Source organism: Sturnira hondurensis, unplaced genomic scaffold (assembly GCF_014824575.4).
Source record: "Sturnira hondurensis isolate 20B ecotype Veracruz unplaced genomic scaffold, ASM1482457v3 Scaffold0002039, whole genome shotgun sequence".
In the NCBI taxonomy this organism is placed as follows: domain Eukaryota; kingdom Metazoa; phylum Chordata; class Mammalia; order Chiroptera; family Phyllostomidae; genus Sturnira; species Sturnira hondurensis.
The window spans coordinates 2442942-2467540 of record NW_028074670.1 but is presented as its reverse complement, the minus strand read 5'-3'; the positions used below and the strand labels follow the sequence as shown (position 1 = coordinate 2467540).

General features: G+C 42.4%; 1 protein-coding gene and 2 long non-coding RNA genes across 4 annotated transcripts in view; 1 reads left to right on the top strand and 2 right to left on the bottom strand.

Moving 5' to 3' along the window:
• The window catches only part of LOC118982343 (uncharacterized), a 45763-nt gene extending 32012 nt beyond the window's left edge, over positions 1 to 13751 (bottom strand). For both annotated transcript variants that reach the window (XR_005065517.1, XR_005065516.1), the window contains exons 1-3: positions 13228 to 13751; positions 4659 to 4799; positions 21 to 194 (exon numbers count right to left, since the gene is read on the bottom strand). This is a non-coding gene — a long non-coding RNA (uncharacterized LOC118982343). The remainder of the gene's footprint in view (positions 1 to 20; positions 195 to 4658; positions 4800 to 13227) is intronic.
• On the bottom strand, positions 5673 to 7092 carry LOC118982351 (uncharacterized). The gene is made up of 3 exons (XR_005065520.1): positions 7011 to 7092; positions 6435 to 6526; positions 5673 to 5735 (listed from the first exon to the last, which is right to left on the bottom strand). It is a non-coding gene; the product is annotated as an uncharacterized LOC118982351 (long non-coding RNA).
• Positions 13752 to 13837: 86 nt separating the features above from the next.
• On the top strand, positions 13838 to 20275 carry MAT2A (methionine adenosyltransferase 2A). The gene is made up of 9 exons (XM_037039381.1): positions 13838 to 14057; positions 15979 to 16056; positions 16347 to 16469; positions 16878 to 16990; positions 17076 to 17219; positions 17401 to 17619; positions 17856 to 18038; positions 18182 to 18315; positions 18984 to 20275. The coding sequence occupies exons 1-9, from the start codon at positions 13967 to 13969 to the stop codon at positions 19084 to 19086; spliced, it is 1188 nt and encodes a 395-aa protein (XP_036895276.1). The 5' UTR covers positions 13838 to 13966; the 3' UTR covers positions 19087 to 20275.
• The last annotated feature ends 4324 nt before the right edge of the window (positions 20276 to 24599 follow it).

The window sequence follows — 24599 nt, the reverse complement described above, 5'->3', positions numbered from 1 at the left end:
AATAGCTCAGAGGTTCTTACCTGGGGAGTATATTTTTTGTTGTCACAGTGTGATGGGCTGGGGGGCAAGGTGCTATCACATTCAGTGAGTGGAGCCCAGGGTTACTGCTATGCATCCTTCAGTGTACAGAACAGCTTCCCACAACAAAGAATTATCCAGCACACAGTGTCAATACTGCCAAGGTTGGAGAAACCCTGCAAAATATTTGATTAATAGCACTATACACTGTTTTGGACCAGAGAGTGATCACACTGTTGATATTACTTCCATATGTTACTTGGACCTGTTCACTTGCACATCCTGGGCTGTCTCTTTTATAATCACTCTCACATGAACTCAGAGAAATCCCTTCTAAACAACCGAGGTTGAATTCTTAGCCTACCCTCTCCTCTCAATTGGTCTAGGTAAGTGGTCTTCAAATTTTTGCAGCTTTTAACTCCAAAAATAAAAAATTTAAAATATGTTATCAACATATTTTAAAGTAGATATCTAAAGTTTTTCATCACAAGTACAGTTGAAAGTTTGTAACTTTCATTATGTTGTAAATATTGGCATTTAAATATAAAAACCATCACTCTTAAATATATCCAATAGAATCTAAATATCATAGTTAACACCTGCCATCACTCATTTTTAAAATACATGAAGAAAAAATAAATACTTGAACAAATTCTTCTTTAAGAGTGAGAAAAATTTCTATAGTTTCTTTTTCTCCATGAACTCCAATCTACCTCTCCAACAGGATTTTATACTAACGTAATCTATTTTATATTTTGTGTTGAAAGTCTTCGATCACCTTATCACCTACTCTGTACAAAAATATGCATATAAATTGAAGTACATTAAGAAAATGTTTATTCTAAGAGTGAAAAATATTTCCCTTGGTTTGACATAAAATCAGTCCACAAATGATCGAAATATGAAATATAACTTTTTATTATTATCAATTAAAAATGTGTGTATGGTTTATGAAGTGAATGTTTTCCTTTTCCAAATAATTTTAAAATCCATGGAAGAATATTATTTACTTTTAGGAAGAGACAGGGTTCACTATTGATTCTAATCTTATTTTTCATTTTTATAGATGTTACTGGGTAACACTGTTCATATAAATAGGTAAAGTTATGAAAAGAGTTTTGTTAGAACAATGAAAAACTTAATATTTTTAATTTCTTGTGAGTTAAACACCAAAACAACAACCAACAAAAATCCACACAGTGATCTATCATCCAAAATTATGTTAATGATCAGTAAAATCATCATAAATTCATCAAATTATGTAGAAACAAAGGATTAGACAAGATTCAACTTGCAAAAAAATTTTTGTTATTAGAACTATTCACTTTCTCAATACCTTTGTTAAGCACCCTAGAGATTCAGCTGGGATGGAGGTTTTCCTTCTTTTAATCGAAAAAGAGAAGGAACATTTGCCCGTGCATTTAAAGTTGCGGGTTCAATGCCCAGTCAGGGCACATACCCAGGTCATAGGGTCAATCCCCTGTTGGGGCACTTACAGAAGGCAACTGATTGATGTTTCCCTCTCACATCTATGCTTTTCTCTCTCTTCCCCATCATCTCTTGCTAAAAATCAATAAAAATAACCTCAGATGAAGATTTCTTAAAAAACTTTTTCAAACAGGAGAGAAAGGCCACTTGTGAAAGGAGAATTGGAAGATAAGAATATATTCTTCCATCTCAGGCATGTGAGTTTTAGAAAATAGTTCATGCAGGAGTTGGGGATCTGGAAATTCATTCAATTGAAACTACTAATGTCTGAGCAGACCTGGGAGAGCTTCATGCAGTCCCAGTGCCCTATCCTGATTTGCAGACTGCTCCTCTAGATCCTTGCTACTCAAAGTGTAGTCCATAATCCAGCAGAATCAGCACCACCTGGAAGCTTGTTGGAAATGCAGAATCTTGCTAAAATGCACAGATTAAAGAGATCCACAGGTGATTCATATGTACATTAAACTTTGAGAATCCACTGCTTACAGCAAATGTGTCCATGGTCCTAAAGAACAACACTTTAATCACACACATAATATGGGTCTTGCAGGCCTCTTGAAGATGTAAGGTTACTAGCATTGATTCAACCACCAACTGAATAGCATAATAGGTTTCAACACCGGCTCTTTATTAGAATCACCTGAGTTTCTTTTTAAATTATTTTTAAAATTTTTCAATTACAGTCAACATATAATATTATATTAATTTCAGGTATACAACATAGTGATTAGATGTTTATGTAACTTACAAAGTGACCACCCCAATAAGTCCTTGTTTTTTAAATATACCCAAGGCTTTCCCCAAACCCAGAGATTCGGACTTAAGTCTAGGGTGGGGTCCAGGCATCAGGTGATTTAAAGTGCTCCAGCGACTCTAGTGTGCAGCCAAGACTGAAACCACAACTGTTCCTCCAAATTACTTTTCTTGAGAAAGGTTGCCCATTACTCTGAATCCTAGCTGTTGTAGTTGTCAAGGAACCCCAGAAACAGATTCCACCAGTTCTAACCTGCACATAACCTAATCTGTAAGAACTGGGTTGAAGCCTCCCACCCAGTTGAAAGCCTGAAAGGAAGGAACCCATGTAGGAACCAGTGCAGAGGAAAGGTCTGTTCCAACAGGACATACTGAGTGACCACTCTGTAAGACTCCCTTCTTGTGATAGATGCCACGAACCCTTTGGGATTACATATAAAGGGTAATATCACTCCAGATCAAGTTTGGGGGTAAAGACTAGAGCTCTGCTCCCCAGCGGATGAGAAGATCTCAACCTCAGTGGATCCTGACCTTGATCTGGTTTGTACTGTTGTCCTCTGCCAGGCTGTTAATTATAGTGCAGTTAAACCAAAATCTCTTTACATTTCTCTTCATTGTAGGGTAAGTGGAGGCAGTCTGGCTTCCTTGTCCAGGTGTCTGGGGAACTAAGGGAAGCTGTGTCCCATAGCCTTGGAGGGGCCTGATAACCAGTGTTCTCATAGCCTTCAGACTGGGTCTGATAAACCATTCCCATAACATGGAGTGGGCTTGTGTGCGCAGAATTATGTTATGTTATATAATGTTCTGGTAGTTTTCTGGCTTTGTTCCCCTCTAGTACTTAAACAGGTAGGGACTCCCTGCTGGGGGCGATGATGGAAGACACACACAAGGGGACAGGTGCCCCAATGGGTGCCACTCTGGGGAGCAGGGGCCATGACATGTGCCATTCAGATATATGCAGACAGACACGTAGCTTGCAGTGTGCATGGCTCACCCACCCATGAATAAAGGCATGCCAGGCATCCCAACAGCTCTGTGGATATTTTTCTGTTGGCACGAATACCACGAACCTGCCTGGCCTTGAATGATGGCAACACATTCATGGATTGCTTTTTCCAGTTAAATGGACTGTAAGAACACCAGCTACTCAGGCTTCCTGGAGAACTGGGTAGCCTGGACGACTGAAAAACTATCTAAGTACTGTATGGCAAAACACCTTGGCAAGCAGGTAAGGTCTCTGTGAATTGTAAAGGTAACACCATTGAGGACAGGGTCACATGCTCCCAAGTACCTCACCAATTCAGCATTCTCTCTCTTGGGGCAACTCCATTCTCCCTCAGAGCAGAATTAGACAAGACAAAAGATAGAGAAGTCCCTTCCTACTTCTATGCCAACAGCCTCAGTTTAGCAGGAGATAGAACAGGATCTTCCTTTGGCTGCCTGGGGAGGGAGTTCACCATGGAAGGATTCCAAGGCCAAATCAGGTATCAGTGGGAGGTTAGTCCAAATGCACTAAGCCAAAAATACATACATACATACATACATACATAAATGGAAAAAGAGAGATGAAAAGGTGGGGCAGGGAGCCTTAAGTACCAAGCAAACAAAGCTGGAGACAGAAACAAAAGCAAGTAGGTATATACTAGTAGGACTAAGCTGGCAATCATCCAGGGGAAGATTCAGCCCTGAGTTCAGGGCAAGTCTAAACTAAGGCCAGTTGCAAGATTCCTGAAGTGTGGGGGAGGGGTCTAAAGAGGAAGTCCCCAAATGGTACACTGTCAGTAAGGAATAGCACCAGCCTTCAGAAGAAAGCTGAGGATTGTAGGTGGTAAGTATACATGATAGCAAAAACAATCTCAACCTCAACCTGTCCCAACAAAGATACAGGCATAACTTGGAGTTATTTTGGGTTTGGTTCCAGAATAAAGCAAGTATCACAATAAAGCGAGTCATAATCTTTTTGTTGGTGGAGGATCTTGCTTCTCTAAGGTACTGATAAATTTCCTCGGCATATTCAGTCACATTTATCACATCTGTACCAGTATCTGATGTGTCCTCAGGCTGGGAATAGAGAACTGAATCTACCAACATAGGGGAAACTGCTAAAATCCAGCAGGAAGTGAAAGTCTGACTTAAGTGTCTACTGTTGTCTACTTCATACACATCCTCGAATGCCATCCCATCACTCCCTGTGCAGCTGTTTCTGTCTTCTTACTCAGGCTCATCCATGCAGGTAACGTAGGTTATCAAATCCTTGCTTGGCTGACACACAGGCCCCACAGTCAGAGAGTGCTTTCTTCTGACTTGAGGGAAGACAGTTTCTGATCAAGAGAAACACCTGAGTGTTTTGGTCCCCTGGCCACAGGTCCTCCTGAACTGCCCATTCTCAGTTAACTCACCTGGCACTGTTCTTTTAGGGGATCCTTGCTGAGCCAGGCTCTGGTTATCATCTGACAGGCATGAGGACCTCAGGACACTGGAGCCAGGACCACTCCACTCTTAGAGCTGCTGAAATGCATCACTTCAGTCTCCACAGGCTGCTGTAGGAGAGACAAGGTGGATTAGTCAACCTCTTCCACCAGGATCTCCAAGGATGCAGTGAATCTCTAGGACAGAGAGCACTAAGACTATGATTTTCCCTGTAATTGTTATGGCTGAAAGGGAAGAATGTACTCTTTACTCCAAGAACTTACCTTTTCTTTTCTTCCTAAGAACACTCTGGGTATTGCCTAGCTGTGTTTCTGGTTTGCAGATCCTAGTCCCTTGAATAAATCTTTGCCATTTATTTCTAGCCAAAGCCTCCAGACTCTTTTTGAGTTCATTTGACAGTATAAATGTTAGATAGAACAAGAGTCTCAAGGTCTGGGCAATTCTTACTAAATGATATCTTGCTAAATGTTAAAATGTAGCAAAGTATTTTGTAAATACAGTTTTAAACAGAACATGCTCTACAGGAACTCAACAAGATGAGTGTAGCTAACTGAAAAAAAATCAATGTGTAATTGACTAAATAGTGTATATAGGCAATAGATTAGCCTCCCCTCAGGGAGGCCAAGCTTTGGGTGTGAATCCCCTGTCTCCCTTACTTGCTGCAAGTAAATAAAATTACCAAATGACAACCATATCTTGTTCTGGAATAGGACACCCCAAGAGGGGAACCCCTTGAGTTCTGGTGCTACAATGGGCAACTCAGATGGAACTCTCCTAAAGGGACTCCCTCTGGGCCTGGTGTGTATGCTCGGTGAAGCAGTCAGCAGCAGCAGCTTGTCCAAGGCTTACTTGCCTAGGTCTCCACTGAATGAGGGATCCGTTCTGTTGGAGACTCCTGCTTGATGCCGACCACTGGAATTGCTTCCTGGCCTGCCTCGGCCCTGAAACAGCGGCCATTTGAACCTGGGTTTTTTTTGGGGGGGTTGGTGCTTCAGAAGGGAAGTAGGTAGGTCAGCCCATGGTTGCTTTAGTTAGTATTTTTATTCCTGTTTTGAACATAGGGTTGTCAGAAGGATAGTTTAATTTCTGGTTCTCTCTTGGTTTCAGGTTGTGTGACATCAGATTTAGGGCTCCAACTACTTCTAACTTGGGGGTTGGGAAATCACTGTAGGGCAACCCAAAACATCCTCTAGCGACAATTTCTGGTGTTGCTGTCTAGTGGTCAGGGAACCCTGGGTCACTGATAGGGTTTTGGGTGAGCTAAAGGTTATGAGATCATAGACTCTACCACCCTCTAGTTTCTTTCTTGTAGAAGGTGGATTTTGTTTTTTTTCTGCGTATGTTTGCATTTGCTTTGCTTGTCTTATATGTAAATGTGCTGGCTTGGGGAGGGAATGCAAATTTGGTGCCTGAATGTAGCCCCTTGGGGTGCATCTTCTAGAAATGGGTAAAAAGAACAGTGTTTATTTACTTAAAGAAATTAAGTGCTTATACAAATTAATGTAATGAATGGGTCAATGGTAGGAAACTGCCTGTCCTGTCCAAGGTGAATTCAGGAGGCATTGTTTTCTAAGTGCAGCTTCTTTGCTTCCTCAGGTTTCAACATATCCCATGAGACCATTTACTTTATACACAAAGGCTTCTCCCCTGCAACTCCCACCCTGCCTCCACCCGAGGAATGCAATTTCTGGAGCACCGACAGCCAAGGTGGAACTCATGATGTGAAATAGGAATGGCATCCAAACCTTGCAGTTCCCTGCACAACAATGAGATTCCCACCAGACTGGCCTCATGCTTTTCAGTGGAGTGATCTGGGGTAGAAGAGAGGGTCTCTTACCTAGAAGACTGAGCAACAAAGGTTTGGCTATAAAACTCAGGAGCCAGTCTATGGTTATTGGTGTAAAGATAATGCTTGGGGTTGTGTGGTAAGAAACTGGTTTTATCTGAGCCAAAAAAAAAATGAAGCACATTTTGTAGGCTGTCTTAATAAGACTCCCACTGCTTCCCTTTGTCTGAAGGATAAGGGGGGGGGGAATTACATGCCACATCTCTTCAAAGAGTCCCATTGATATAAAGAGACACTCTTTTAGCAGGAGTGATTTCAAAAATTTTATCAAAGGGGTGGTAACACAGGTCAAATACCTTAGGAATATTGAAAATGAAAGAAAACTAAGATTACCTGATTGGATTGGTGCCCCCCCAAAAAAGAGATAAAAGTCTGCTATGATTTTAAAATGTAGGTAGCCCCGGCCAGTGTGGCTCAGCTAGTTGGAGCATCATCCCGTGTATCAAACGGCTGTGGGTTCTGGTCTGGGCATTACCCAGGTTGCAGGTTTGATCCCGGTTGGCGTGTGTAAGGGAGTCAACCAGTCGGTGTTTCTCTGTCACATCAATGTTTCTCTCTTTCTCTCCCCTGCTCTAAAAATCAATAAATATAAATAAACATATTTTTAAAAATTGTTTAAAATGTAGGTAGAATCAACTATACGTACATATTTTGATTAACAGAAGCCAAAAGTCTGGGCTTCCTAGCCACATGATGTGGAGGAAGATGGAAACAACATTGGGAAATGAACTGCTCATAATATGATGAAAATTTTGTTAAGAAGCCGTTTACTGGTTCCCTGTCCATTTATCTGCAAGGATGGTTTTGAGTGGGCAGGTACACAGTCATACATTCCCTTGTGTCAGCCCAAACAAGTTAAGAAGACTCTTGAGACCTTAGCTTCTTTTTTAAGCAGCTTCTCCTCTCTCTTCCAAAGCTGTGGGGTGGAACAGGTTGAGGTGAGAGAACTTTCTCTTGGCATCCACTAGATGCTTCTGTGTCTCCTCCTTGGGGAGTGGCCCCACTCAGCCAGGGCACAGGCCCCTACGGCTTTGGGAGTCTGCTGACTGGCAGCAGGATGGGCTGGCCTGGACACTTGCCCTGCTGTGGAGGCTGCAGGTGGAGCAGCCCAGTGTTTTGTCACAGCCAGATGCAGTTATGGATGTTTAGGAACAGAACCCTGCACTGCTCAGGCGTGCGCTGGAAGGGAGACAGGTGCAGGGAGGCCACTGCACCCAGAACCTCTTTTAGCAGAGTAGATCTGAATTGTGGCATGTGAACCAAACTATTAAACAAGGCATCCTGGGCCTGTCCTCTGCCTTTCACAATTCCACATGCCTGGGACATGGGGGCAAGCCTTGGGGGGGGCGCTTTTCAGCCCATCTTTTCTAGAAGTCTAGAAGCTAGAGGGCTGAAAAGAACAGCAACCTATAACTGTAGTAGGAGGCGACTCCGCCACTGTGGGTGTCTTAGGCTGGAGAGAAGAGGTGAAGCAGGGTGGTGCCTTATGTGAGCAGCCTTTCATGACATTGCTGATTCTCCTTAATTTCCTATTTTATTATCTTTTTTTTAGGTTTGCATTTGGGTTTTATTTTTTTATTTTTACTTTTTTATTTAATTCTTGTTCAAGTGCAGTTTTCTGTCTTATATTCCCAGCCCTGCCCCCCCCCCCACAATGTATGTTTGCTTCTCCTGTGTCCCCCCTGCTGGGAACTGGCCTGCAACCCAGGCATGTGCCCTGACTGGGAATCGAACTGGGGCCCTTTGGTTCACAGGCCCATGCTCAATCCACTGAGCTACACCAGCCAGGGCCCATTTTATTATCTTAACAACCTCTGCCCGCAGCTGTTTTCAGTATCTTCTTGAGGTCAGAATCGAAGTTTCATGCCTAATGTTTCTAAACTGGAGATGGGGTGGAGGGGGTGGAGGGGGTGGGAGGGTCGCAGTCTGTGAAAGATGTATACCCTGTGGGTATATAGGCCCCAAGTGATCTGCTCATCAAGCCTTGTCCCATGCTGAACTAAAAGGGGCAATGAGGTTGTATAGACACCACTTAAAAAATAATACCTGGGTTTGGACTCCCCAAGACCTTTCAAAATGACAGTGGGCCAGCTTTCACAGTAGCCATAATAAAGGGACCAGTAGGCTCTCCAAATAAGGTGGGCCTTCCATTCTTCATGGAGACCACAGTCCTCAGGAAAAATACTCAAAACAACCCTGACCAAACTATGCTAGGAAATCAGGGAGGGCTGGCTTAAATTACTACCAATTACTCTGACCTGGATCACCACAGCACCTAAAGAAACCCTTAAATTAAGTACTTTTGAATTTGAGTATGATAGGGCTTCATGGGGCTCCTCCCAAATTTTAGGATGCCCAGACCCATTAGTAGAACAGGTTGTTAAACATATTATCCAATTAGAAAATATTGGAAATATTTAAGTTTTCACGTAACTGAAAACTTAAATCTAATTTGAATTTACCAGCACCAACAGATACACCCATATGATCCAGGGAACTGAGTATATTTAAAAACCTGGAAATCAGGATCCCTGAAAGATCAACTGAATTCAATATGCACAGATCCTCATTTGGTAAGAATTCTTCTCAGTTGAGAAGAATTCAACTCATTCTTCTCCAAGACTATATGATAAAGCTCTGTGGATGGGATATAGCTTTCTCAGATGATGCCAATTATACCACTCAATGAAAAAGAGGAAACAGATCCACAGTACTACTGTGAACCAGTCTGACAAGTGATGCCCATTTACTATTATACACTCCTGTTCTCAGAAATCCCAGAACCTAGGGTACCCCGTAAGTCAGGCAGCCAGAGAATTTCACTCCTCTAACTGAAAGATGTGCCCCATTCCTGCTGAGCAGGAAGCAGTTAAAGAGGTATGACCTATATCCCCATGCCCTCAAGAATGAGTGAAAAAAACAGTCTATCTCTCGTACATTGATGTTTCTCTCTCCCTCACTCTTTTTCATTTTTTAAGATTTTATTTTAGAGAGGGGGAGGATAGGGAGAGAGGGAGAAAAACATCAATGTGTGGTTGTCTCTCACACAAAACCCAGAGTTGGGGACCTGGCCTGCCACCCAAGCATGTGCCTGACTGGGAATCACACCAGCAACCTTTTGGTTCACAGGCAGGCACTCAATCCACTGAGCCACACCAGCTAGGGCTCTCTCCCTTTCTCCCTCCCTTCCCCTCTCTCTAAAAATAAATAAATAAAATCTTTTCAAAAAATGATTTTGCAGAACAATGTGAGTGTACTTAACACCATATAACTGTAAATGTAAAAATAGTTTAAATAATAAATGTGTTATGTTTACTTTATCACAATTAAAAAAAATAGAATGACTCTAGCTCTACATAGTGTCCTGGAAAAATGGCCATGAAAATTGTTGAGAAATCCACATTTCAGGTCAAATGTGTGTTTGTGCGTGAACATGTTCATAGAAAAAGGCATGCAAGAATACAAACCAAATTTCATAATTAATTCATGGAGTGTGAAGTATTTATTATTTGACTTGTAACGAGGAGCATTAGATTTAGAGCTCAGAACCAGGCTAAAGTTCCAGCTCTATTACTGATCTGATGTGTGACATGGGCGAATTACAGTTAGTTTCTTCATTTGTAAAACAGGAAAATAGTACCTGCCTCATTAGAATTGTTGTGAATTGGAAATATTAGAACAGTGCCCGTCATGATAAGTTATATTGTCATCATTATATTATTGCCTCCTTCATTGTCCTTGAATTCTGTGCATTCTTCCATCCCTCACTATTTTATTGGGATTGAGAAAATATTTGATTAAGTGCCAGGAGAGAAAAACAGAAAAACAAAAACAAATTACGAGTCACCTAAAACTGAGTGGATTCACATAGCACTTATTTCAGATCCCATTAGAGCTAACTTGCTTCTACAGCTATCTGAGGTGATTCTGAGGCCCTTAACGACTGGTACAATTTTAGAGACTTCCTTCTTCTTGGCCTGTCGTCACACAGAAGGTACTCTTAAGACCCACAGCTTAGGAGCTTTTTCCTAAGCATCTCTACATCTTCACTATTGCTCTTTGGTATACCCCAATAAATCACTTCTTGTAGTGCTAATGGTTTCTCTTACTAACTAGAACTCTCTCCTTGATGGTTGACTGATAAAACCTGGAGTTGTATTTGCTGTCTGAGTCAAAAACACAAGTTTATACCATCTACTACCACATTAATATTCTTCAGGCTGAGAAATCTGGCACCTTTTAGGCAGTGATTAGATTTTTCCTATGTCTTTTAGAACACTTCATGTTCAGCAAATCTCATTAATGTTAAATAGGAAACAAACCAGTAACTTCTCCTGGTTTACTTTACCCTAAGGGCACTATATGGAATCAGAAATCTTACTTCTTTCAGAACAGGATGGCAATGAATTTCCCTAATAGTAAAGAATTCTCAATTTTATTAATTATAATGCTTGTGACTAAAGCAAAGCAGTAACTCCTTTCATTGATTTTACATTATCTCCAGGGTTTCTCATCTCCTCTTCCCTTTCATCCTTTATATTCATTCTTTCCTCTTGTTTCCTTCCCTTCCTCTCTTCTCTCTCTCTCTCAAAACATTCTTAAGCACCTCTGTTTGTTAGGCACTCAGCAACAAAGGCTGAGGAAAAGACAACCTTCTCATTGTTGTGGAGTTTACGCATGCATTGGGAATTGAGACATTCCTTAAATAATCACCAAATCTGTAATTTCAGACAGCATTTGGTGCCATATAGGAAAACACAGAACCCTGTAAGAAATCTGTTGGTGTAGGCTTCATCCAGGAAGTGCCAGCTGAGCTGGAGTAGGAAGGATGAGGAGGAGTTAGTCAGTCATTTCCCCTGCATTTAGAGCACCAGTCCCTGAATCTGCCTGATAAGAGGTGCTCATAAATATTTGGACGAGGAAAGGACACTATGAAAAATGTGTCCAGCTTTGTTTTGATACTAACCACTTAATAAAATTGACTGTTACTAATGAAAGGAAATCCAAAGTAGAATACAGAAGGACAAAGTGACACGAGGATGAGAAGTAGCAGCTAAATAACACTCAGGCCTTTCAGGGTATATAGAGTCTTTATCCTAACAGCAACGAGAAGCCACTGAATGATTATTTATTACAGCTGACATTAAACAAATATGCCTATTATGTGCTAAATACTGTGCTAAAGACTTTACTTGCATACTTTCATTTAATCCTTGAAGCAATCATATAATAATACTACTATTTCAATTTTACAAACTGAGGACACTGAAGGGTAGAAAGGTGATTTGCTCAAAATCTTAAATGTACAGAGGCTGGACTTTATAACCCCTACTATCAACCAGGATATCACACATGCTACGAGCAATTAAAAGGAAGCCAGTATGAACAGCTAATCCTAATCTCCTTGGTCGGAACAGCCCCACTGTGGAGTTGGTAGCAGAGATATCAGGGTTTAATGAACTAAGCATTGAATTGAACTAATCCCATTTTTCCAACTCCATATTAATCAAATAACCTTGTAATTATATTCTGGCTCCCCATTTAGATTTTTCTGCAGAAAGATAATGCACTGACCAATCTACACATGCGGTTTGTTCCAGTTGGCAATTTTATTGCTCATTATGCATTAATAAATTGGCATTCTACTATTTTTTAAAAAGGTGAAATACACTAAAATATATGAAATAATCTTAAAGTTTTTTTTCATGAAATTAGTTTAAAAAAGAAAAATAATATATATTGTCTTTTTTATAATACTTGCTTTGAGTGACCACAGATATGGTCAAGAAGTCTAGAGATGAGTACTTTCTTTATCTTCTTTGTCAAAGGCCCTAGCACAGCCCAAGAGCTTCCATTGTTTTCCAACTGGCAAACTCCTTTCCTTCCGCATATACTCAGAGGATTGTTCTTCATATGAAAATAAGCAGCAGGAGATTGCTACTGGGGTCTCATTCCTGTCCCCCGGGGTAATATACACCCTATCCTAGGAGCAGGCGGGTTCCCAACAACATCATTAAACACGATGTTAATGTCCTTGAGGCCACAACCACAGCAGCCGCTGCCAAACCTGCACTGTCTGCAGCCCCTACACCAGACGAAAGGACACCCGTCTTCCTTTCCACTTGTGGGCTCCTTCCAAACGGGGACTCCATGAAATGTTACTGACGCCCTACTCCTTGTTGGCTCAAGTTTTGTTCTTTTTTTCTTCTCTCTACAATTTCTTTAATGGGCAAAACCGGGACAAACGCAAGTGGATATTTAAAAGTGAAAGTTTCATGAAATGTACCATTTCTCCTAAGATGTCTGCTTAATGACATACAATGGCTAAACAGTGCTTTCCTCCAAGAAAAATATTCAAGTCTCTTGAACAGAAGATTGAAATGACACTCTAAATATCGATTCCCCCGCCCCGGACCCCCACCTCGGCGACGTAGGAAAAGTCAGCAAGTGCAAGGTCAGCCTCCTGAGAGGCCTCTTTCTTGAATGGAGAAAAGAATGAAGCTGAAGGCTCAACAAAGGGTAGGGCCTCTCAGCAACTTTAGCGCTGGGTGTGGAAGGGGGACTGCAATCGTTTAAATCGATGACAAAACTTTCACTATTCTGCTTTTTAGTCATTTTCACCACAGAGTCTTTAACCAAGAAATTACATACAGGAACACATCTTTCTAGCCAAAAAAGAAAAAAAAAATTACTAGCAACTAGGCGTCCCTCCTCAGGATTTCCATCTGCCAGCAGCATGCAGGGTTGGGAGGAATTAGGCGGTGCGAAGAAGCGTAAGCCTGGCCGCCAAGATGGCCACTTTCACAGGACTGAGGGACACTGGCTCGCTGTCACCCGACCATCCAAACGTGGGGCCGCCGGAAAAACCCACGGGAAACAGCCAAAAGACAAAACCTTCACGATTCCCATCGCTGCCGCTGGGGGACGCGACCTCGCCGCCACACACCCGGCCAACGGTCGGGAGGGAGGTGCCATGTCACAGCACAAGGGGAGCAACTCCACTAAGTCCATGCTGCTTTTCCTCCCACATCATACGCAGAAGCGTACAACGACCCGTACACTCGTGTTTCAACTTATCCCTTGTTAGGAGTGCTTATAATAGCTAAATATTCGCCGGCGGTAGCATAACCTCCGCGCCCTCTCACTGCCTCGCAGAGTGGTTTAGCCCGAGCTCCCCTCGTCGCGCCTCCCCCTCCCCCTTGCGCCAGCGGCGCACAGGCGCGCAGCGTCGAGAGGCGGGCCCAAGCCCGGCGCGCGAGGGCGCTGTGTATAAATACTGCGCCGCCTCGCTCACCGCCTGGTTCGCTCCGCACCGTCCGCCCCGACTTGAGCTTGAAGTCGTGCTTGCGCGTTTCGCACTCGTCGCCTCACTGCTTCCTTTTTCTCTTTCCTCAACGTCACTGTCACTCGCCGCCACTCGCCAACACCAACATGAACGGGCAGCTCAACGGCTTCCACGAGGCGTTCATCGAGGAGGGCACGTTCCTCTTCACCTCAGAGTCTGTCGGGGAAGGCCACTCAGGTGAGGTGACGGGGCCTGGCGCTAGGTGAGGGTGGGGCTGCACGCCCACCCCGGCTGGCTCCGACGGTGGCGCCCACACAGGTTGCCTTTGCTTGCTGGGCTGTGGGAAAAGCGGCGGCCGCGCGCCCTCCGCGTGTCGCCCTCGATGCTGAGCGCGTGTCCGCCGTTCCCCTCCCCCTTCCTTTCCTTCTCTCGCATCCGGCCGCGCGCCCCGGCACGCGGAAGATTCCAGAAAAGAAGAAGGGCGGAGGCCGCGGCTGCTTGTGCTCTATTCGGGGAGGGCACTATTTCTTCCTCTCCCTCCTGGTTTACGAAAAACCTCGAGTGGGCGACCCGCCCGGAGTGCTCGCGCCCGGGCCTCGGGAACGCGCTCCCCGCATTGCAGCGGCAACCACGTGTCTGCCTCACTTGGCATCTGGGTCGGGGTAGTGGCGGTGTTGCCGGAGCGCTCGGAATTGTGGAGTCCGGCCCTGGTACCCAGAGACGCCTCTCCCGAGTTCCTTCGCTTGGGTCATCTCTACTCCCGGAGAATACGGTCCATCCGTTAGGCAGTACATGGCCTCGCCTTCGAGGTGGCAGTCTCCTACTAAATATAGCGCGTGTTGGAGAAGGCATGCCTTATTTGGGCCGTACTTGAAACAAGGATGGGAGCGTGAATTAAGCCTAAGTTGCCATTGTGTTCTCAAGTTTTTGGTGCTTACCGTTAGGCAGGGTTTTACCTCGTTTCCTTCTCCTGGCTTTGTCCACTGCTCCGCCATTATGGGGATCGGTTCACACGTGGACGAGTGAAGCTCTTTCAAGGAACTTTGAATAATTCTGAAAACCTCACCTGGTAAAGATCGTTTATTTTGCTGAACTGCTTCTGCTTTTTCTCAGGTTGACCACAATATATGCTTATCTAGTGTGGTGGTTTAAGGGTCCATTTCTCTCCTGTAAGTCTACTGTCCCTTTGATGAAATTCCACAAGCATAACCTACTGGTGTGGAAACAAAACCCGAGATCCTGATGAGTAATGGTCGAATGACTTAATCATTTGAGTCACAGGCATTTGTAACAGTTTGTAGATTGTCTTGAACCTTTGGCTTGACTGGAGTGTGCATTTTGCTTGGGTATAAAAAATTCAGGAAAGCGATAGGGGTATTTCTCTTCCTTTGCCAATTTTTAATAGATGACGATAGAGAAGAAAAATCATCAAGGATGTGGAAGACATTTGGGCATTTAGCAGTCTGGTCAGCTTCTTTTATTAGACAATGCATAACAATCACATAATTTGCCATTTCATTCCTTTTGTTCATAAAGTGTCTTTGCTTTCGTTGTTTAACTCTTGTTGACATCATTTCTCATTGCCCTAATTGGTGTACCTCAGATCAAGGAGAAATTGATGAGGAAAAAAGTTTCCCTTTCTGGTTGGTTGCATTTATAATGCAAACTTTAAATTTTGGGGATAAAATGTTAAGTATGGTTTGAAAATGAAAACACTAAATAAAGCCAAATGTTTCCTAGCTTTGCTTTTAGATGTGAAGATAAAATCGTTCTGTTTCTACGTTCACTTGAGTAATCTTGATAATGTGGATGTTATATTTAACGGTGGGAATTATATGGCCTGGGAACTTAATTTTTCAAAATGTAACATACTATGCTACATCCAGTATTTATTCTATAGGTAAATAGTTCCTGGTAAAACAGTGCCTTAATTACATAATTCTTAAGGTTTCCACTATTTGAAATGTTACTGAATTGTACACCTGAAAATGTTTAGTGGAATAGTAATATTTATTATATAGGTGTTAACCAGAGTTATGAGAAGAAAGCTCTACCAAAGATTTTTGACAGCTGTGGTTATCAGAAAGTGGGAATGGCATAACTTACATTACATTAACAGTAAGTTAAAGAAATTCAGCTAGGAATTTTTTTCCCCCAGATAAGATTTGCGATCAGATCAGTGATGCTGTCCTTGATGCTCACCTTCAGCAGGATCCTGATGCCAAAGTGGCTTGTGGTAGGTTCAGAACGCTGCTGCTACTTGTTTTATTTTATTTTTTAAAGATTTTATTTATTTTTGTAGAGGCGGGGGGTGGGGACAAGGATGTGCCAGAGAAACATTGATTGGCTCTCTCTCGCATGCCCTCAACCAGGGACCTGACCAAGAATCAAATCAGCAACCATTTGGTCCAAAGGACGATGCCCAACCCACTGGACCACACTAGTTAGGGTCAGAACAACTGATGAAAGGGTAGTGTCATGAAAATTATAAAAGTGACACTTGAGTGTGAACCTCTGTTTTATTAGAAACTGTGGCTAAAACTGGAATGATCCTTCTTGCTGGGGAAATTACGTCCAGAGCTGCTATTGACTACCAGAAAGTGGTTCGTGAGACCATAAAACACATTGGATATGATGATTCTTCCAAAGGTATATTTTAATGAGTTGGCTTTTCTAAGCTCATTTTCCATATATTTTCTAGAGTGTTCTCTAGCTCTATCTTCTAAGGATGTTTCTGTTAATCTTTAACTCCACTTGTATAGTTTTATTATCCTTCTGTTCTAACCCTATTTCATCCTGAAAGTACTGTGTTTAGTTATATTTGATTTCTTTAGCAATACAGGTGATTCTTGAATAGCACAGAGGTTAAAAGCATAGACCTGATCACTAGCACCCTGCTGCCCTCTTCTCCCCACCCCCCCCAACCCCCATACACAGTTGACTTGTCATTTATGGCCAAATAGCAGATGTTATTCAAGGAATAATACGGAATCCCAGATAATAGTTGCAAGAAGGTATTACTATAGTTTTAAAGGAAACTGCTTCATTTTATTACAGGGTTTGACTACAAGACTTGCAATGTGTTAGTGGCCTTGGAGCAACAATCACCAGATATTGCTCAAGGTGTTCATCTTGACCGGAATGAGGAAGACATTGGTGCGGGAGACCAGGTATTGTGATAGGTGCTATCTCCATCTCTTCTAACATTGCATTTTGAGGCTTGGATTGATAACATTGGTGACTTTCCTTTGTTAGGGTTTGATGTTTGGTTATGCCACTGATGAAACAGAGGAATGCATGCCTTTAACTATCGTCTTAGCACACAAGCTCAATGCCAAATTGGCTGAACTACGCCGCAATGGCACTTTGCCTTGGTTACGCCCAGATTCTAAAACTCAAGTAAGTAATGATCATATAGTTAAATTACATATATGCATTGGCCCAGAATATTAGTAAGTTACTTGATTACAGCTGACTAATTGAAAATTGAAAAAAGACTAGCATTTGTCTTTTGTAACTTAGGGTAGAAAACCAAAAACAAAACTTGTTTAGTAGACTGATGTCCTGTGTTGCCTTTAAGGTGACTGTGCAGTATATGCAGGATCGAGGTGCTGTGATTCCCATCAGAGTCCACACAATTGTTATATCGGTTCAGCATGATGAAGAAGTTTGTCTTGATGAGATGAGGGATGCTCTAAAGGAGAAAGTCATCAAAGCAGTTGTACCTGCAAAATACCTTGATGAGGATACAATCTATCATCTACAGCCAAGTGGTAGATTTGTTATCGGTGGGCCTCAGGTAAGGCCTTCAGTGTACTCTTTTGGATCTTCTGTGATGGTTACTGGCAAGAATTTGGCCACTGTCACCTTTTCTCTCTCTCTCTCCTTTTTTTTTTTGTTGTTGTTGTTGAAACCCTACTTGTGAATCTGGAGGTTATTGCGGAGTGATACAGAATAGACATTTAACAAACTTGATCTAGAATCACTTACTGGAAAGGATAAGGCATAAAATGACTTAAATTCTTGTAATTTCAGGGTGATGCTGGCTTGACTGGCCGGAAAATCATTGTGGATACTTACGGCGGCTGGGGAGCTCATGGAGGAGGTGCCTTTTCAGGAAAGGATTATACCAAGGTGGACCGTTCTGCTGCTTATGCTGCTCGTTGGGTGGCAAAATCCCTTGTTAAAGGTGGTCTATGCAGAAGGGTTCTTGTGCAGGTATGTATTCTTTAATAAAACTGGAGTGATTCAAAGGCATGTAAGTGGGAGGGCATTTAGTAATTACCTACTTGTATTTTTTTCATACCAGTGTATCCAAGAGTGGATCTGTTGATGACTGACTCTTATTTCAATCCTTTTAGGTCTCCTACGCTATTGGAGTTTCCCATCCATTGTCTATCTCCATTTTCCATTATGGCACCTCTCAGAAGAGTGAGAGAGAGCTATTAGAGATTGTGAAGAAGAACTTTGACCTCCGCCCTGGGGTCATTGTCAGGTAAAGATGGTAAAGCCTATTGCCAGTGAAAAATATTAAGGGTGTGGGGGTGTGAATATGTATGAGATATATTTAAGTCTGAGGACATGAAAGGAAGACTCCTTAAGTAGGGGAACATTTTTAATTTTCTAGAAATGTGTTGGTGTTATAAGTTGCCTTCAGTAAGGCTTAAATTAAGAAAAATCTAAAAGTATAGTGCTCCATGGCTTGGACTTTAACCACCCTAGAGAGTCTTCCATATTTGATATTGGGCTTTGTGCTCATCTTTCCTAAGAATGTTTACTTCAAAGAAATTAGTACAGATAAATGGGATGTTCAAGACCATTAATAAAGAAAATAACCATGTAGGGTGTGGGCATGGGACTTTGGTGGTAAGTATTTCATGATCTAATGAGTTTTTAACACTTGAAATTTCTCAGAATAATGACAAGTTTTTATATTTGTTGAGCCAGGGATGGAAAAACAAGAACTATAGTTACTAATTAAGGACTGTACAAGGAGTTTGGACACCAGGGAAGTAACAAACACTTTTGCCACAAACTTTTTTCCTAGCAAGCTCCAGGGAACTGAACTCATTTGCCAGAAGTCTTGAGAATGAGTCTTGCTGATTGTTTTTGCTTAATTTTAATTGATTGCTACATATTAAGTTACGGACTTATATATTCCAGGGATCTGGATCTGAAGAAGCCAATTTATCAGAGGACTGCAGCCTATGGCCACTTTGGTAGGGACAGCTTCCCATGGGAAGTGCCCAAAAAGCTTAAATATTGAAAGTGTTAGCCTTTTTCCCCCAGACTTGTTGGCGTAGGCTACAGAGAAGCCTTCATGCTCTGAGGGAAAGGGCCTTTCTTCCTAAATTTTCCTGTCCTCTTTCAGCTCCTGATCAGTTGCAGTCACTCTAGTCAATGACATGAATTTTAGCTTGTGTGGGGGAGTGTAAGTTCGGCTTGCTATTCTGTCCCTAGGTTTTTTGTTCATTATAATGAATTTAGTGAGCATAGGTGATCCATGTAACTGCCTAGAAACAAACCAACAACACTGTAGTAAATAATGCTTTGAAATTGAAACTTTGTGCCCTATCACCCAACCCCCTAAAATTCTAATTGCATTGACTTGCTCACCAAATGCTGAAAATGTCCTTGTAATGTGCACGTAAAGTACTTGTAGTTCCATTATAGCTTCTGTCTGGCAATGCCACAGCCCTGTCAGCATGAATTTGTAATGTCTCGAGCTCTATTATGGATGTGAAGCTTTCCCTTTACCCTCCCTATAACCTCCCTATGATCCATTTTTAATTATGTAGCTCTTTGTCAGGGAGTGTTCCCTATTCAGTCATTCTTGCATGTAACGCAAGTTCCAGTTGGAGCTCTAGCCTGACGTTAAAAAAAAAAGGGGCAGTTACCATTAAACCATCTCCCTGGTGCTTATGCTCTTAATTGCCATCTCCTAAACAGCACCAAATCAAATCTCTCCACTTACTCAGCTGTCTTTTGGAGGACGTACGTAATAAGGTTTTTTAGTAAACCAATCCTATGCATGGTTTCAGCACTAGCCAAACCACCCAACTCCTAGCTCTAGAAAAACAGGCACTTGGCACCCTCGTGATGTCATACAGAGAAGTCATAGGGCAGTACCTGAGGGTCTGTAGGTTGCACACTTTGGTACCAGATAACTTTTTTTTTCTTTATAAGAAAGACTAAGTACTCCACACTGCACAATAACTCCTCCCAGGGTTTTAACTTTGTTTTATTTTCAAAACCAGGTCCAATGAGCTTTCTGAACAGCTGGTGTAGCTACAGAGAAACCAGCTTTCTTCAGACAGCAGTGCTTTTGGCGGGGAGGAGGAAAATCCCTTCATACTTGAACATTTTCTAATTGCTTATTTATTGTATTCTGGGGTATGGCGTAAGTACAGAGAAGCCATCACCTCAGATGGCAGCTTTTAAAAGATTTTTTTTTTTCCTCAACACCATGATTCCTTTAATGTTTCCAGCATTCCCAGGTAGGCCAAGGTGTCCTACAGAAAAACCTTGGGTTAGACCTACAGGGGTTCTGGCTGGTGTTAACAAGGGAGGGCAGAGCTGGTGCAGCTGGCCATGGAGAAAGCTGACTTGGCTGGTGTGGTACAGAGAAGCCAGCTTGTTTACATGCTTATTCCATGACTGCTTGCTCTAAGCAGAAAGTGCCTTTCAGGATCTATTTTTGGAGGTTTATTACGTATGTCTGGTTCTCAATTCCAACAGTTTAATGAAGATCTAAATAAATGCTAGGTTCTACCTTAACTGTGTCTGTTATTTTAAAGTTTTGGTATGAATATGATCCGAAAACAATCTTGAACCCTGATTGTAATTGTAATCTGTTCTGGGCAATCATATCAACCCTACCTGCAGGCATTTTATTTAACAGGCTTGAAAATCCTATCCCTTAAAGATTTGGTTTTGGTTTCTCAAGTGTTGCCTTTTTCAGCCAATGGAATAGCCCATTTCATTCCTTATTTTGCAGTAAGCCATAATATAAATTGCCATTGTTTCAAATTATCTAAGATTAAGGGGGTAAAAACGACTAATAGAATACAGGCTTCCCCCACTATCTTAAGTCTTTTGTAACCCAAAATGGAGGCTGCAGTCCCCCCCAATAAACTTCCCAATAAAAAGGGAAGAAAAGCAGAGTACTATAACTCATAAATGCAAAAACAAACCCCTGCCTCATAGGATTTCTTCGGTTAGTCCAAATGGCTTAGCCCATGCATACTAATTTAATGTATGTCTTACGTGAAAATGAAGTGGCTTAATGCGGATATGGAAAATGAGGGGCATACCTGTACTTACGAAAGTGGTTAGTCAAACTTTATTTTTAGACAGTTGGGAAGTGGAGTGGGAGACATCCATTGGCTGCTTCTCATGCCCTGTCCCAGACTGAACCTGCAACCTAGGCATGTGCCCTGACTCAGATGACCTTTTGCCTTGTGGGACCATAGTCAGGGCCAGTATTGAAAATTTCAACCCACTACATTTCATCTTGACTAATGGTGAAAAATTCTTAAGTATTAATCCCTTTATAAATAAGTGTAAAGGGCTGTGATTATGTGTTCACACATTGCAATTTGAAAAGTTCTTAAACAGGAATCAACTTGCAAAATAAGATAACAAATGAACTAAAATTTAAAGTAATGGAGATACAAGTTTCCAGAAGGTTAAGCTGTATTTGTAGCAGTTTACAGAAAGTTGATCAACATAATTTTAACTATTCTTTCTTGAGCCCAGAGCTAAAAAGTACAGACGGGAGCCTGCCCTGCTGCAGATGTGAGACCCAAGGAATGCTTGCTTAAGAATACCTGTTTGCCTGAAGGCTTATGAATTTAGAAATGGAGGGGAGACTAGTTTATATCTTGGTATCAATGGATCTTCTCTGATTTGCTCAGGAACTTGAGAACTTTGGCTTTCATGACACAGAAAAGCTCCAGGATGTAAAAAGTCTGTAGATGTCAATGCATTACTGTTTAAAGTTAGATATGCATGTTCACCAAATAAGGTGATCTGAGGATGTCTGGATACCTGTAACCTGGTGGGGCAGCACCAGAGAAGTAACTGCCTTGTGGTTAGGTTCAATATTTGTCAGGAAGATAGGTACCTAAGAAGTGTTTGTCCTCTATCTACTGGGGGAAGGAGGGGAAGAGAATAAAGATAGGAAGGAGGAGGAGCACAAACCCAGGGAGGAAAGTAGGGAGCAAAGGCATGAAACAGGATGAAAGTGATTAGTTAGGAATATATGACAGACCAAAATGTTGGGCACAATGAAAATACTACTTTTCCAGCCAAAAAGGACATTGATAACCCACTCCCAAAACAGCTGCCACTTGCACAGTCTAATTTAACTCCCTTGAACAACTTAGACCAGCATTAAGATGACGTTACTTCCTCTTCATCCCAACATCTTCATTGGGAAAGTGAGTCAAAGCATTGGTATAGTAACAATTTGGGAGTAGCAGCATTCTTGTATACATTGAAAGTGCTTCTGCAAGAGTGAGGAGTGACTTTTCTTAACCAAAGGGAAGAGGGTGATGGTGTTGAGGAAACACGATAGCTGAACTTACTAGCAAAGAACAATATAATGCTGAGGTACACTGTCACTGAGAGATGTGCAAAAAGATTAGAACCAGTGTTTCCCCCACAACATTCTTAATAAGTGCTCAAGGCATACTGGTGTATAGCTGTTGCATACAATGCTTGTATGAATCACAACTTACTGCTATGGCCCACTTGGCCTCAGTGGGGTGCCCTCATTCAGGCCCCACCTCTAACTACATTGTAGCCCTGCTGTGGTCTCCCTAGCTAAACTCCAATATAAAGGCTGAACACAGAGTAGAGACGAAGTTGACAAATTTAAGAAATAAGAATTGCTAGGACTTGAAGTTATAAGAAATGTGAGGAAAAGGTTTAAGGCCAATGACTCAAATGGCTTGGTGAAAACAATTGCCATTCACTAATAAAGGAGCAGGTCTTGAGTTGGGGATGAAGGTAAGTTCTGCTCAGGACAAGAGTTTGAAAGCTCTGTGGGATATCCAGGTGGAGATAGGTCTAGGTCTAGGACACAGGAGAGAAATCTAAGCATCACTAGAAACCATGGAATAGACATAATCATGCCAAGTGTGTACAGTGGAAAAACTGTCTAGAGTGAGATCACTGTCCGAGCAGGAAAGGTGGGGTGAAACATAAGCATGAGGGACTTCTGGCCAAGATGGAGGCATAGGTGGAAACACTGCCTCCTCACACAACCAAGTTTAAACAAAGTTTTAGAAACAAACACAACCAAAACAAAACTGTACGGAAGTCTGACAACAATGAACCATTCGGCTACACTGGTAAGAAGGGTGGAGTCAGCGGCTGGTGGAGCAGGGTTGTGCAGGAAAAAGCAGTAGGACCAAGCCAGGCACGCAGGCAGGTCCCAGGAGCAGGGTGGCAATGGGTGGACCCAGTGGGGCACAGGGTGGCTGGCTGGCTGTAGTCACACATTCACACTCAGATAAACCAGGCTAAGGAGCAAGCAATAAGATAGATTGAGCAGGGTAGGGCCCCAGCGACAGGAATTAAAGCCTAAAAGCACCAATTGGAAAAACTTTCGGGAGTTGAGGTGCCCAGAGGCTCCCGGGCTTACAGAGTTTGTTGGAGGGACCCACAGGATCCTGGAGGGTGCACAGGCCCACACACCTGGGAGCCAGCCCCAGCGCGGCCCTGGTTTCTTTGTGGGAGGCAGCAGAGGGGACCAAAATCGGAGAGAGCAGAACAAATGCCACTGCCCCTCTCTGACCCTGCCCCCACATACAGCATCACAACCCAGCAACCTGGATCGCTCTGCCCCTCATAATAGGTGCAAACAGACCAAAACATGGCTCAAGAACACCTCAAAGCCCCAGAGCCAATACTTGAAATAGCCAACCTATCAGATACACAGATCAAAACACTGGTGATCAAGATGCTCACAGAACTGCTTGATTTTAGTCACAAATTAGGGGAACAAATGAAGGCTAAACTAATTGAAATGAAGGGAAATGCACAGGAAACCAACAGTGATAGGAAGGAAACTGGGACTCAAATCAATGGAATGGACCAGAAGGAAGAAAGAAACAACCAAACAAAAAGAATGGAGAAACAAGAATTCAAAAAAATGAGGAGAGGCTTAGGAACCTCCAGGACATCTTTAAACACTCCAACATCCGAATTATAGGGGTACTAGGAGGGGAAAAGAAACAGCCATGAGTGGAAAACTTATCTGAACAAATAATAAAGGAGAACTTCCCTCATCTGGCAAGGGAAATAGACTTCCAGGATATCCAGGAAGCTCAGAGAGTCCCAAAGAAGTTGGACCCAAGGAGGAACACACCAAGGCACATCATAATTACATTAGCCAAGATTAAAATGAAGGAGAGAATCCTAGAAGCAGCAAGAGATAAGGGGACAGTCACCTACAAAGGAGTGCCCATCAGACTGTCAGCTGATTTCTCAAAAGAGACCTTACAGGCAAGAAGGGGCTGGAAAGAAGTATTCCAAGTCATGAAAGACAAGGACCTACATCCAAGATTGCTCTATCCAGCAAAGCTTCCATTTAGAATGGAAGGGCAGATAAAGTGCTTCTCAGATAAGGTCAAATTAAGGAGTTCATCATAACCAAGCCCTTATTATATGAAATGTTAAAGGGACTTATCCAAGAAAAAGAAGATAAAAAATACGAACAGTGAAAGGACAGCAAACTCAGTTATTAACAACCACACCTAAAACAAAAGCAAA